The following is a 15341-nucleotide window of genomic DNA, read 5'->3' on the forward strand; positions in this document are numbered from 1 at the left end:
ACTAAATTGAAATATTGAATCAAATTTATTTTTTTTCTTCTTCAAATTTTGATTAATTGAGTTACAATTTGATTTCCAAACCGATATAAATTCTAACCCTTATGAAGGATAGTTGTTATTACCTTCTCAAGATAAAGAAACAAGGCAAGTATAAGTAACAAACAAACACCAATTTCTACTGTAAAATCTCAGATTCAAGTCACCATAATGTAAAATTTGGTGATAATAGAAAGTAGTGTAAAATGTTAAAACTAAGTTTGAAAATTAGTTGGAAATGACCTCAATTGATTCTATTTCTGCAAAATAGACTCAACAATATCGTCAAGAGCTGCAAGCTCTGCCTTCTCAATCAATCCAAACTCCTGCATCACATCCAAATCACACGATCGAGTCAGAAGAGAGAGACGAGAGCCACGAGACGGCTAGCTAGTCGAGAAGTAGATGCCACGTGAATATAAACCTTACCGATGTAAAGAGCACGAAATGCTTGAAGCAAGTGTTGAGATGAGCTTCTTCTTTCAGACTCACAATCCTCTGGAAATGTGAGTGGTAGATGTGTGCGTACACACGGAACAGCCGCTTCAGTATTATCTTCACGACATCATGGAAGTTGCGCGGGAATGGATTTCCTGCAGCAAAGAGACGACGCCTCAGCATGACTTTGATCAGAGCAAGAGATGAATTAGTACAGAAATTAAAGCCGAGTACTCACCTAGCTTTTGAGGGAAAATGGACTCATTGTTGAGCTGAGCTTCGATCCAATCCATTAAATACTCAACGTATTGCTGAGCAGACACCGCGATAGGCTTCTTTATGGTGACTCCATCGGCCCATCTGTACTCGTACCTGTAGAGAAACGAAAACAGCGTATGCAGCCGTTGATCATTTGCCAAGATATTTCAATCCCTTATACTAATGAGAAACTGAAGGATCCTAAGATGCTTAGACAGATCTTTCTAAACATGAAAACGAAGAAATAGAATCGAATACTCGGATATACACATATTAATGTGCACAAGTTCAATTGAGAATGAAATAATCTACAAAAGGCAAAAATATCAGATTAATAGAGCAGAGTTATTCACAAAATTTTGAGATTCAAACAAATAGAGAGATTCCTCTTATTCAAGCACCACGTGTCGTGAAATGAAGCCTCTACGCGTTGCATTTATTCATTATTCGTTTAAGATAATAACATCAAAGTAAAAAAGAGACATACTTTGGTCCTGCAGTCATTGTTGGACAAGTTGCCGGAGTGCAGAATTCAGTTAAAGTGCTATAGAGAACATTCACATTGTTGAAGAAGTCGAGAGCTGCACAAAGCGACAAACCAAGCGTTCGGAATCAGTTACAACGAAGATCAGCTTTGTCGTTTATACATAAAGACGGTTACCATAATAACACAGCAAGTGTAGATTCATAACAATAGGTTCTCAAAGCAAGATAACGACAACATGATCCAGTATCGTTACTAATCACACACTCAATTTGCTCGTGCCAAGACAAATACTTAAAATAGCAAATTCGAACGAAATCCACTTTTCTTCTTTCACTTTCCTTTTCCACTAATCCAAACTAGTAATTCTACTTTCGAAGCTTCGGAGACTCAATGGGAAGACGACAGATCCATCAATACAGAAGTAGAAAAGAATCAAATACTATTAAAGCAAGATCATATCTTACTATTTACTGCCCACCACTCGTTGACATCCTCGCCCGGGGGCAGCCTCACAGCTTCCTTCAAGTTCCCGCTGCCCAAAGTCGAATCAATGTGCCTCTTAAGGTGCAGACTCTACACATTTTCATCAAATAAAAACCTCAATCAACATTCCCAACTTGTTCAAATCAAGCAAATGATGAATGAACTACCTTGATTCCAGAAGTCGAACCTTTTTTGGCGCGAAAAGTCTTCTGGTTTCTGCACACATGTAAACTTATATCAGCACTCAAATCCACTAATGTAGAAAGAGATCATAAAATTTAATGTGGAAAGAAATCATAACACAATCATCTTCAAATCTAATTCAATTCAAGATTTCTGCAAAGTCTAAATTCACTAATCATAACACCATCATCTTCAAATTTAACTTCAATCAAGATTTCTGTAATTAATTCATTCAAATTCAGTAAAGTGCAAATAAATCATAACACCATCATCTTCAAATTTAACTTCAGTCAAGATTTCTGCAATTAATTCATTCCAATTCAATAAGGTGGAAATAAATCATAACATCGCCTCTTCAAATCTAACCACAACCAAGATTTCTGCAAAATCTATCAGAAACAACCTACATTCACTTAAATCCATCAAATTGATGCAAAACAACTTAATTAATCCACATAGATGAATTTAATACATCAAAAATATCAACTTTTTATTGGCAAAGATATATAAATGCACTAAATCATCAATAAAAAAAATACAGCTGTAGCAAGAAGTAAACATCAATAAATCATAACACAAAATGTGTACAATCAAGAATCAAACTAGACATCAACTTGCATGCAACACAAATTCAATCAAACTGCAAAAGATAAGTAAAAAAAACACAAGATTGAAAAAAAAAAGAGTAAAGAGAAGTAATTGCCTGGTGCCAAGGCCGAAGAGACTCATGATTAGTCAGAAATTGATGAGAATTGAATAGTTGGGAGTGATAAAGAGAGGGTTTTATTCGAAAAAAGGTTTTGCATGTTTTCTTATCTGTAATATATATACACACATGAATAGGGGTAGGTCTGACAGTCTGGCATTCAAGACTTGAAGTTGGGTAGAAGAGGACAACTGCTTTGGTAGATTCTCTGACTACAAAAGTCTTCTGCCACGAATCCAAATCTAACATCAGGTTTTTCTCACAATTATTATTTTTGCAAATTTTTCTTTTTTCTTTTATTGTTCTAGCTTTCTATTTATTTTGAATTTAATGCTGTGACTTTTGTTATAAATATGGATATTAACAGGTATCGTTGAAAGAAAATCCGGAACTAGTTGACACCCAAAAAGAAAAAAAAATTACTAGATTGTTATCAAAATCTTTATAATTTCTACTACGGTAGTACCTAAATCTTAGTAATTGTATCCTGATTTTTAGTAATTTTATCTCAATCTTTGAAATTTTATCAACTCAATTTTATTTTATTTTAATTTCAACTTATCAACTCTCGTTTACTCAATTGTTTTTTTTTTATTTTATTTTTTATCATATGGAATTAAAAAGTTAGATTTGTAAATCGTATTGAATAGGTTTGTTTCGTTTAAGATATGGTATACGGTTATCGTTTACAAATACTCCGTAATTATTTTATTGTCATATTTGCAGATACAAATTGTAAATATTTTTTTAAAGGACTACTTATTTGTTAATTACGATTTCAACATTTATTTTTAATTAAGAAATCTATTTAAATGATAACGTTAATATATGTGCCTACAAGTAATTTATTTAACAGATTTAATTAAATGAAAATTGATAATTTTAGGAAATCGTAACCTTTTCATTTAACGTGACAAGTCTTTTGTTCTTTCGATTGGTCGTATCCTTAAGAATTATTGTGAGGTATTACGATAGAAATTTGCTTTTTCCATAAAAAAAATTAGGTATTATGAGAGTCGTACGTTTACACATCCCACTTTTTGCCTATATATATGCAAGAGGTTGCGAGATGAGAAAATACTCTACAATTATCATAACATATTCACACTTAGCCTTATTATGAGCATTATTTGGTCAATTTATTGAAATCACATTAAGTTCATTGGTGCCTAGTGTTAGGAAAAAGTAGTCTTACCCTTAGAGACATATCAATCCGAGAACACCGCCCGAAACATAATTTGTCTTGCTGAAAGAGATAGCTTTCCTCCAATCGACTTAAAGTTGATTTGTTTTACTATTATTTTGTTGTAATTTCCATTCCATTCTATTTTTAAATTTCCTTTGATTGTAATAAATCAAATGTACAAATTATGATTATTATTACAACTCTATTTAACATTAAACAAATGTTGGACGATTCTCTCGTGTCTTCGATTTCATTGTTGGATGCGTTACAAATGGGTGATTGGATTAGGAGTTAAGACTCGGTGGCAGTGCAATGATAAAGTTGATGACATAAAATGACTCTCCAAACAACGATCTTTCAATCTCGACTTCATCTAGCCCAATAAATTGAGTTGGTATAAATTGGAGAAAATTACTAAAATTGTGTCTTTGGGTCTGAATTACAAATAGCCCAAATGTTGGGTAATAAATTATAAATAAATCCATAAAAAAGGTTAAAAAAGGGGAGTATAGAGACATTATATTTGGAACAATATTATGTCACACTCACACTATCTATGTAATAAGATTTTCTCATGTTACATGGACAGGGTCTCAAATCATTACAAAAAACTACCATGAAGATGACTTGACAACAACTAGATTCATTAAACCACCATTCAAAACCTATTTTTCCCATTCTTCAATGGCATACTACCCTACATATTTTAGTGAAATGCAAAATATATAATATACACACAACGGTTGATCTAGGTAGGGTTAGAGATCGACCAATCTCACTGTCGGTTCATAATTACCCAAAATCTCTATCAAATTTGGTATTCAGAGATGCCGCTAGCTATAAGAGCCACACTGCTTCTACCCTTGGAATCGAACAACATCCTTCACTATATTCGTTCTTGCAAGTTTAGTTTCTTAGATCTGATTGTATATATTGCACATACACATGCACAAAATAAGACAACTAAAAAGATTAATTGGACAGGCCGGGCTTGATTTGGGTGGGGCCTAATATAATGAGCCAACTACTTTAGGAAATTAATTAATAGACTTAATTAGACTTTTGTTTGCTTGGGAAAATTTTTATGACAGACAGCACTATTGCTACCGACAATTTGCATGCATACATACATATACATTTATTAGATGTGTCGAACCCCAAATTATATTTGGGCCAAATCAAACTGCACCAATAACAAAAATTTATTAATTAGATACTTTCAATATATAGCCCACTATCGAAAATAATATAGCCCATCAAGTTTTTTATGTTGGGTGCTCTCTCCAAAATAAAATAAAGCCCATCAAATATTTTTTTTTTGAATTGAGATTTAATTCGAACTGGTGGTCCAGTAATATTTTTCTTAATTTGTGGGAAAAGAAAAAATACACCTTTCTTTCCTAATGTGTTTAAAAGTCATAACTAAGCATTGAGTGTTGATATACATTTGTAAAGAAGCTATATGCAATTTATTGCGTGAAAAATAGGATACATGTATACATGTTTATTTTAAAGCACACCACAATCATTATTTAATTTAGTTCTAGCTAAGATACTGTTTGTCTCCTAAAATAGATTTTTTTTTTCCATTTTGGCAAGCTCGTAAAATCATTCATTTTTCAATTCATAGACACTACTCAACAATATATTATCCTCAACATATCAGATTAATTCACCTTTCTATCTTTGTTACTCCATTACGAAATGTGTAGCTCTGTCACTGATCGATAAAATTGAGATGGAAAAATTAGAACTACGACGAATAAATGAACACATAACTGATCACAAAATTAACAAACACAACAACACCCAAATTCAAAAGGCAATGCAGAAGAAAGTCATAAACCCTAACAACAATTCATCAACAACAATTCCCTCAACTGGTCCCACCAAGCACACCTTTCAGCTTCTTAATCTGCGCCACGTCGAGGAACGTCGTCTTCGCGACGATCTCCGTGGGCAGATCGTTCTTAAAAAGCGCGAAATCCGTGATCTGCAGCCCCGGATTCTGCGCCCTGCGGGAACACCATGGCGTCACCCTTGCTGAGGGTTTTGCGGTAGACGGCGTTGCCGAAGGAGGAGATGAAGCCGGCGGTGACGGTGCCCTGGGTCACGAGGATGAGCTTGGACCCGGCCGGGTGGGTGTGGAGGGGGATCACGCAGCCCGGGGCGAGGTCGAGCCGGGCGACGGAGATCCCAAGGCCGTTGACGCCCGGGAACTGGGCGTCGAAGGCGGGGGTGATGGCGGCGCTGATGATGTTGGGGGTGTTTCCGGGGGCAGCGAGGAGGCGAAGTCCTTCTCAGTGATGGACTTCTTGCAGGGGTAGCCGGAGGGGGTCGCGGGGAGGGCGAGGTCAGCCACGCAGAAGTCCTGGACCAGGGCTTCTGAGGTGGCGACCGCGAGGACGAGGACGAGGAGGAGGTGCATTGTGGCTTTTTTTCATTCTTTCTTGTTGTTTTGGTGGAGTTTGGGGTGTTTGGGAGGTGGATGGGGTGTTTATAGGGTTTTGGGGGGTTTAGATAGAATGTGTGGGGAAAGGATGGATTCCTATTGGATGAGAGAGGGTAGATGGGAGATATTTGTTACGGTAAATTGTCGTAAAAATCATGAATTTAAGTTAAATTCTGGCTCAGATCTGCAATTTTGAATATCATATGTAAGAATTATAAATTTTAACAATTTTCTCAGTTTTTCCTCAAGTCTAATTTGGGTGGAATGGTAACTAATGTGACATCTGAAAAATTTAACGAGGAAACACCACTCGTGAGTTTATCATTTTTCTCAACACACGTAGCAAATAACTCAGCTACGTCATCAGTTGAAACATATGTGCGTCAAATCAAGAATATATTAGGAAATCGGATTAATTTGTCATTGAAAATTGAGAAAAATTATAAAATTCATGTTTTCATAGTTGCGAGATAAACAAGAATTTTAATACAGTTAATGATTTTTAGGCAATTTACCCATTTTGCTATGCGGCTGTTATTATGAAAGAAAAGAGAGCCAATTTGGTCTATAAATTTTATATTTATTGCTCTATACTTGGTCTATAAACTATATATCTATTGCTTTACACAAACGATGTGAGACAAGTTTTTTAGGAATAATTTTATTGGCCAATAAAGAGAGGGGCAAAGAGAAGATATTTTGCCATGCAGCTGGTGATTGCTAAGCAGTGAGGGAGAAGAAGACTAGAGGTCTGGGCTGTGATGCATGTGATCTTCACAACAATAAAAACAACCTCTTTTGCTATGTGTGATTCTTCAACATTTCCATGGAAAATTCCACATTTCTTTCTAGAATTTTCATCACTGCATTTTGGAATGTGGTTATTGTTATTGATTATTTATTTTGGGCTGGATGTAAGTATGCGATGACAATGAAACTTCTAGCAGTATAAACTTGGTGATGGCGATGACGAACAATTTAGTTGGTAAAATGTTTCATCTTCGACCTCGGATTTTCAAGTCAATGTAAAATATAACAAAGAAAACTGTGGATCTTAACAGTATCACGTGTTCCGTGTACTGACATACTTATATCACAATCAAATTGAACAATGACAATTTTGGAAGTAGATTAAACTTAGAAATGTAAATATACGCCCACATTCGTGACATCATCATCTCTTGTTGAACAGAAAACCAATATATTCAAATTATACTATTATACTACGATCAAATTAATAAATACTCTATTGTCCATGAAATAAAGTCTCAAATAAATTCTCACTTTAATATGGGGTATATGTTACTAGTAAAAATCAAATAATACATGTAATGACGAACATTACAAAATGACAAAATGAGATTTTACATTATAGACTGAGGATGTACTAGAATATATCATGACCATTAGTCCATTAATCGATTAAATTGTTGCGCTATATAGATTTTGTTGAGGAGACAAAATTCAGTATTGGGAAGACGAAAAATTCTACATATGATATATAATTATATATAAATGAGCAAATTGGTAGAAAAATATGTGAAATTCTATTGTGTACCTGTAATTTCAAAAAATGAATCGAAAAAATTACTAGGTTTAACATTGTTTGTAATTGTCCCACGAAATTTAATTTGGGAGTGAAATCATATTTGATGTGACAACCAAAATTATAATCTCCATATTTAGAATCTTTATTAATTTGAGAATACATTTAACCTATAAATTAATAAACGTGGTACTTTTTCACTTCGAATTTTTTATCATCTACGAATATATGCGAGCATTGGGTGGTCCTCGATACATAAAAGAATTGAAAAGGTGTATATGATAGGGACAAGTTTGTTTTGGTAAGGTAAATCATCATAAAGGCAATGTGTGGAGCTTATTGCTTCCCTATCTTCTATGGCATCTTAGATTAATTGTACAATACAAAAATAAGAGCATCCACAATGACGCCCGTTCGGCCGGTGTGCCGGAGTTCCGCACGGGACGTCCGCCATTGTACAGTGATGACGCGGATACGGACGTCCGCTGCGGACACTGGAGTTCTGCGGCGTTCCCGGGACGTCCGTCGCGACGTCCTTGCGGAAGTCCGCCATTGCGTTGACTCCACGGACGTCCGCCATTGCGTTGACTCCACGGACGTCCGCATGGACGTCCCGATTATTTTATTATTTTTTTTCAAAAATTCTATAAATACGGCTCGTTGAACTTCATTTCATTCGCACCACTTGTATTAACGTGTATCTCTCTCTCTCTCTCTAAATACTTTTCTTTCGAAGATAAATGGAGCACCACGATAGTGATTCCCCCGTCACGAGCGAGTCACAAGGACCGATCTTTCCCATTGGCGGAAGTACCCCAATGTCCGCCACGATGTCCGGAATGACGGGGATGATGCCCCAAGCCCAAATGATGGCGGGGATGATGCATGGGTACTACAACATGTACCCGCCTTGGTATGGGATGATGCCCCAAATGCCCGGGATGAGTGCCGAAATGACCCTAATGCCGGGGATGATGCACAGAATGCCGGGGATGATGCCGCCCCAGATGACCGGGATGATGATTCCGAGGATGATGCAGGGCTCACCTGTCGCTGCGGGGGAGTAGGCAGAGGGTCCCCCAATCACCGGTGGACAATGTCTATCGCCCCTATATGGATTTACTGTCGACGGACAACCCCCCGAGTACTCCTCCTCTCGAGACTCAGTTCACTGGCATCGAGACGTTCTCGTTTGAGGAGTTGGGGCTATCTCCGATCCGAGATTCTCCCACAGACGCACCAACGGTGACATGGAGGAGGGGGAGGACAAGGAGAGAGAGGGGCAGGGGACGGGGCACTACCTCGCCTGCGGCGGGGTACGATGGTGAGGCGGTTGCCGCTGAGGTGAGGGAGGGATCCAGCGGGAAAAGCGGACCGTCTGGAGCACAGAGGAGTGCATCGCACTTGCGAAGGCGTGGATTAGTATAGTGGAGGATCCATATATCGGGGCTAACCAGCATATCGACATGATGTGGTGGCGCATTAGCCAAAGCTACCTCCAATTCAAACCGCCAGGGGAGAAGCCTCACAACGGAGAGCAATGCCGGAAATAGTGGGAGCGACTGAAGAGGCAGCTCAGCCGATTCGTCGGCATTTACACAAACAACCTTCGCTCGGCAACCAGCGGCATGTCTGCCGAGGATGTGAAACTTCTGTCCACCATCAGTTCAAAGACGCTGCGGCGGGCTTCGGGGAATTCAAATATTGGGAGATGTATCTTGTGGTGCAGACTTCGGCCAAGTTTACTGCGGGTGTTGAATCTGGCTGGCCGAAGCGGACGAAGATATGCTGGTTCCCACGAACTCCCCCCGCCGAGGCAGAGTTCCCGACACCTTCATCGTCGGCCCGTCGCCGTCGCCCGGTGGGGCAAAAGTCCGCGGCGTGGATGGCGAGTGGAAACGCCAGCGGGTCCGCCGAGGCCCAATCGACAGCTCATACCTAAAACGATCCTGAGCTCCCCTCACTCGCCCGCGTCACGCAACATGAAACCCTGTTACGTGCAATGGTTGAATGACGGACATCGACCGATCGCTATTACAGGTCGTCGCTGAAGGATATCATCAACAGTATGCGGCGCAATTTGGGGTTGGGAGACATGGCGGAGAGTGGCGACGAGGGGACTACCGGCGGGACGACGAGGGTACTGGCGGCGGGGAATCCGAGGAGTGAGACGAAATTATGTAAAATTTTAACTAATTATGTAAAATTTTAAATAATTATGTATGTTTTTTTTAAATAAAGTGGTTGCAATTTCTCCGTATTTTTATCGAAACTTTATTTCCGTAAATTGTTTAATTTGGTGAATTTGTGAATTTTTATTATTGTGGGAAGTCCGTCGGGATGTCCTTGGGGATGTCCGCCATTATGCAGTGAGATGTCCTTATGACGTGGCAGTGCAGTGGAAAGTCCTTATGACGTGGCAGGAGGTGTTTTTGGGATGTCCGCAGGGATGTCCGTCGGGAAATCCGCACCATCGTGGATGCTCTAAAAAGTTTCTGTTTTATGGAAGTTTATGTATGTCTGTATGTATCAAGTACTATTATTGGAAGCTTTCATTTGTTGAAAGACCAAAATTGGAATGAAGGGGAGTTTTTTTTAAATTATATAATATATATGCATAATATTATTATTTAAATCATTATACCTAAAAGATTAGTGCATCACATACAATTTTATCATTTGAGTTATGCCTCATTGGACTATATCTCTTTTATTTGATTTTGGAGCTTCGGTACCCGTTTCTATCTCATTTTAAAAAGAATTAATAATACTCAATCACTTACTCATTTAATCGTGTGATAATTTGAACCATCGAATGATCAATTTTGGAGCTTTGGTACCCGTTTTTATCTCACTTTTAAAAGAATTAATAATAGTCCATCATTTATTCATTTGATCGTGATAATTTGAACCATTGACTTATTGATTTTGGAGCTTTGGTACCCCTTTTTCTCATTTTGAAAAGAACTAGTAATTGTCCATCACCTATTGGTTTAAATTGACAAAGTTGTATATAACACAAATTCTAATATGCAATTGGTAAAACAAGAAAGTGGGGAAAATTGTAGCGGAAGTAGCGTTTATGGATTGTGGGATGCACATTATTAATAGTTTAAAATTTCTCTTATTTAGACTTTGTCTAATTTCAGGTGACTTCTAAAGATGAAAGTATTTTCGTGGACGGGAAGTAGGAGTATAATTTAGGAGTATAAGATAGTGTTTTTGTATCGTTCATATAAATTAATTTTATTCTTCAATACCCATTAACGTTAGGCCCAAAGCTTAAATAACAAAGGCCCAAAGTTCTTCCAAACTTTGGTTTATTATAATCAAATGGACTCTTCAATCAGTTAATATATCCGAATTATTTGGGCTTGAAGCCCAACAAATATGAAACGAAACCCTAGATCATCCCTATATATACCTGCAAATTCATACACCAACTCATAAATTGAATCTGTCTCTTCTCTCTATCTAGCTCTTCTTATGTTCATAATTCATATTTCATCTCCTTCATTTTTTTTTCAATTTTCGATTTGTTGCCTCGTAAAATAGGGAAATCGCTGTGATGACTCGGAAATTCAAGCTCAACAGACCGGATTGCTGGTCTCTCTACACAGAGATGTTGCTAGCATGTCGATAATCCCGCTGAACTGAGCGATTCTCTCATTTTCCGCGTAAAATCCATTTCATTTACATTTTTTTTCCGTTTTTTTTACATCTGATACTGTATCTAATTTTGAATGTTTCCGGTGATTTTGAAAATTTTATGCTGTTTTGGTGGATTTGTTTACTGTGAGGATACAAAGCTCCCTCTTCTGAAATTATTTGAGGATGCTTGCCGGCAGAATCGAACCAATACTAATCGCCACCACTGAGTGAACGAATCCATTTCTTTTTTTTTTCAATTTTGAAATCCGTTTTCTTAAATTTATTGAATTCATTTTGTTTGGATGATTATGATGAAGCAAAATTTAATTTCCAACACTTGGACCGATAGAGAGGAGATCTCATCTCATCTCTAGTGATGCACTAAATTTGCTACTGAATCGTCTCTAATTTAACAGAATAAATTATTTTTTCTAGTATTATTGATCGAGTGTATTCTCCAAAATTGTAATTAGAATGAAAAATGATGTTGGGAATCATCTGTTAAGGTTTAAAAACAAAACATTAAATCATGGTACAGAATTCGAGTACCTGATCTATTTCTGAATAATTTGTTGGATAATTCCAATTTATGTAAAATTAATTTTTTTCATATATTCATATGTGATTTTGAATGTCAAACCATCGTCAAACCTTGATTAGAGAATTATTGTATCCAATTGAATGTCCAAATTCGTACTATTGTATTTAAATTTATGTTATCAGCCCTATTAAAAAGTAATATAAAGAAATGATAACATGACCTATAAAAATTGTATGCAAATTAATAGATCGAACATGTATATGACCCTTTGCATCGCTTAGATAGGTTGATCATTAAATATTGAATGTATCAATGTTGCAAAAAATCATATCATCAAGATGGATTTTAACAACCTTAGAATGTAGATAATTTAGGAAGAGTAAATCCCATCATTACTCTAATTCGTTGCCTTTTTACTTTTCTTCGAGTGGAATTATGTTATGCCGTCCAAGACTTGTTCGTGGGATAATTATTTCATTCAAACGGTCCATATTAACCTAAGGTGAATCTTCAACAAACAAGGATAAACTTGATCAAGATCATTTTATGATGTCAATTATAAATAAATGAAAAAATCTACTGTGATGATAGAGACTTTTGCATAACAATTCACATAAAATACAAAAAATCTGATAATGTAGTTTTTTAACCAATGATTTGTAACACGGTTGGGGTGCAAATTCAGTCGAGGAAGGATTAATCGGATTGATGGATTTGGTATACTTATGGTCAAACAAAATAAAGTTTTAGCATTGTAAGAGTTGAAGTCCCCCTCCTACCCACCCCAAATACACATAAATTTAAAGAGCTCATTTTTCTAGTGATTGTGATACATAATAATACTCAAATGATACTAAAATACATACATCATAAATATTTAATATTTTGTGTAAATTATTATACAAAAGCTTGTACCATCGAAACAAATAATAACATTTTAGAGCATCCACATCCGTGCTCTTGCCAACGAGTACGGATATGGGCCCGGACCCACTTTTACTCTCTACTCTTAGGTAAGAGCACAACACCTACATCCGTGCTCTTCCGCAAGGACATACTCAAGGGTCTCACCATTCTATTATTCAATTTAAATAAAAACATTTTCATAATATTAAAATGCATTAAATATAACCAGAATAATATTACAAATTACAAAAAAATTAAAAATTACATAATTAAATTCAAAAAATTAAAAAAAATTCACTACTCGTGGCCGAATTTCGCCCAAATGGATGATGAATGTGTGTATTTATAGATGATTTTGGGATTAAATCTTTTTAAAAAATTTCAAAAAAATTTTAAAAAAAATGGTAATAAAATCTGTATATTTTTTGGAATCCAAATTTTTTTTGGTATTATTTTTGGTTTTTTTAAAAAAAGAAAAAAAAGAAAAGGTCAATGGCTAATAGAAACGCGTCACGTCGCCCTGCTCGATCGGACGTGCTCTTAGCTAAGAGCAGCGCCGTGCCAGCGGCAAGAGCGCAGCGGCGGACAGCAGTGCCGTGCCGCTGGCACGGACGGACGGACAGCGGTGTACTCTTCGCTGTGAATGCTCTCAAATACGAAATATACATCATTATATTGTACAGAGTCTGCACCTAACACACATAATTATCTCAATTAATATTTTGCATTATATATAATCCGCCAAACTTTGGATAAACATTAGAAAATTGTGGCCTATAAACATTCAATTAATTCTTTGTTTCTTTTGGCAAGTCATTTTGATCCATAGAAGGCAATAAACATAGATTTTGTGGTAAAGCAACAATGCCAACAAACCACACCACATGATGAGATTACATCTAATATTATACTACATGATGCACACCAGTTTCTTGCTATTTCTTTTTGGGACAAAGCATGGTCCCTTAGTCCATATCTCTATGATGCCAATAATTACATCACTACAAATTAATAAGTTTAATTATTAATATGATAGTAGTACTTTGACCAACCATTGATTGATTGAATTATGGACTTTAGTCTTTGTGTCTAGTCATTACCCAAATGAAACGGGCACGGATTAAGTCGACATGTATTAAGGTGGGACATAAAAATAAATGTTTGAAGGTGGGAAATAGTACTATTAAAATATAATGAGTCTTAATATATTCATCTAAATAATGTACTTTTTCGAATGAAAAAATCACACTTGTCTAAGTGAGACTACACTAGCTAATTAATTGAATTATGAGATTAATGCGTGTTTAAAGTAATAAAGTGTGTTGTAATAAAACAATATTTTTATTTCTAAAGATATTTTAAGTACACTACGACCATGGGCAATAGAGCATTAAAATTCAATTGGCGTTCCTACGTTTTGATATATTGAAAGACTTAGAATAGGTCAGATATATGAATCTAATTTTTCATTTTTTCCTAAAGCAAAAATGCATGAAGTCAGAACATGTTAGCGGAGAACTTTAACGGTGTGGGAAAAATCAATATACATCAAAAAAACAAAACAAAACAAAAACATAAATAAATTAATAGTATCGAATAATAAATACTTAACACACAATAATGTCAGACCTACCTATATGGTTTTTGACACACAACATATCTGAATAATGCCTAGAGAACAAACAACACAATCACAATAAACTAAACAACTAAAGAGCAATTTGATAACTACAAATAACAAGAAATAAAAAGCCCATGAAAATGTGCAATAACTAAGCAAAAATCATAAACTCCGATAATCGGCATTTATTGAAAATATAAATTTGTCCTATTTTCATCTACTTGAGTATGTAAAAGTGAGGAGGATTTAGCTTATTTATCAGAGCGATGTCTAAGATCGAAATATTGTCATAACTCGTGACGAGCTGACTCGTAGATAAACAACAATTTTGACAAATTTACATATATAGTTGTTCGAGTGTGATTCGCAACTAACTACACAAACAAAGATTTACTCTATGTAAGGGCGGACACAAATGTAGCTACGTAGACCAAATATTCGAGATTTGAGAATTAATAGATATAAAATTAGAGAAGGAAATAGAGAAAAATTGTTACAAAAAATTAATTTCAGGAAGAAAATAAAATGAGGAGCATAAAGTAAAAGAAACAAATCTTATACTAATAATTTGAAGTGATTAATACATATTAATAGTTTCTAAATGTACTAAATATATTATCATCACTTTTCGTTTGATATAGTTAACCCATATTCGACTATAAAAAATTGCTTGATTTTTAGTAGGTCTATAATTATAATTAAAAATGACAGCTATTGATTCGTACAAAATCAAGACTTGTTTTAGTAGGTCTATAGTTATAATTAATACTAGTATTCAATGAAATAGTATAATGAATGGCATGAAATCAAAGTATATGTAGCAATTTTATATTGGATAGTACAAAGA

At 35.8% G+C, this 15341-nt stretch overlaps 1 protein-coding gene, 2 non-coding genes and 1 pseudogene across 3 annotated transcripts; 2 read left to right on the forward strand and 2 right to left on the reverse strand.

The window, feature by feature from the left end:
• Positions 1-231: 231 nt before the first annotated feature.
• LOC121794161 (MOB kinase activator-like 1A) lies at positions 232-2699 on the reverse strand. Its single transcript, XM_042192205.1, has 7 exons — positions 2589-2699; positions 1870-1918; positions 1684-1792; positions 1220-1313; positions 713-846; positions 466-629; positions 232-362 (listed from the first exon to the last, which is right to left on the reverse strand). The coding sequence occupies exons 1-7, from the start codon at positions 2612-2614 to the stop codon at positions 291-293; spliced, it is 648 nt and encodes a 215-aa protein (XP_042048139.1). The 5' UTR covers positions 2615-2699; the 3' UTR covers positions 232-290.
• Positions 2700-5540: 2841 nt separating this feature from the next.
• Positions 5541-6243, reverse strand: LOC121794002 (annotated as a pseudogene).
• Positions 6244-11333: 5090 nt separating this feature from the next.
• Positions 11334-11438, forward strand: LOC121797490. The gene has a single exon (XR_006049856.1). It is a non-coding gene; the product is annotated as a small nucleolar RNA Z107/R87 (small nucleolar RNA).
• Positions 11439-11560: 122 nt separating this feature from the next.
• On the forward strand, positions 11561-11657 carry LOC121797540. Its single transcript, XR_006049903.1, has one exon. It is a non-coding gene; the product is annotated as a small nucleolar RNA R30/Z108 (small nucleolar RNA).
• Positions 11658-15341: the final 3684 nt, after the last annotated feature.

Source organism: Salvia splendens, chromosome 3, assembly GCF_004379255.2.
Source record: "Salvia splendens isolate huo1 chromosome 3, SspV2, whole genome shotgun sequence".
NCBI classification, from domain to species: Eukaryota; Viridiplantae; Streptophyta; class Magnoliopsida; order Lamiales; family Lamiaceae; genus Salvia; species Salvia splendens.

Excerpts from the sequence above, each read along its gene's own strand:
- LOC121794161 (XM_042192205.1), bottom strand. The coding sequence starts at position 2,614 with ATGAGTCTCTTCGGCCTTGGCACCAG. Across the intron at positions 1,793-1,869 it reads GTTCGACTTCTGGAATCAAG|AGTCTGCACCTTAAGAGGCA; the intron begins GTAGTTCATTCA and ends GAAAATGTGTAG. Across the intron at positions 363-465 it reads ATTTCGTGCTCTTTACATCG|GAGTTTGGATTGATTGAGAA; the intron begins GTAAGGTTTATA and ends GATGTGATGCAG.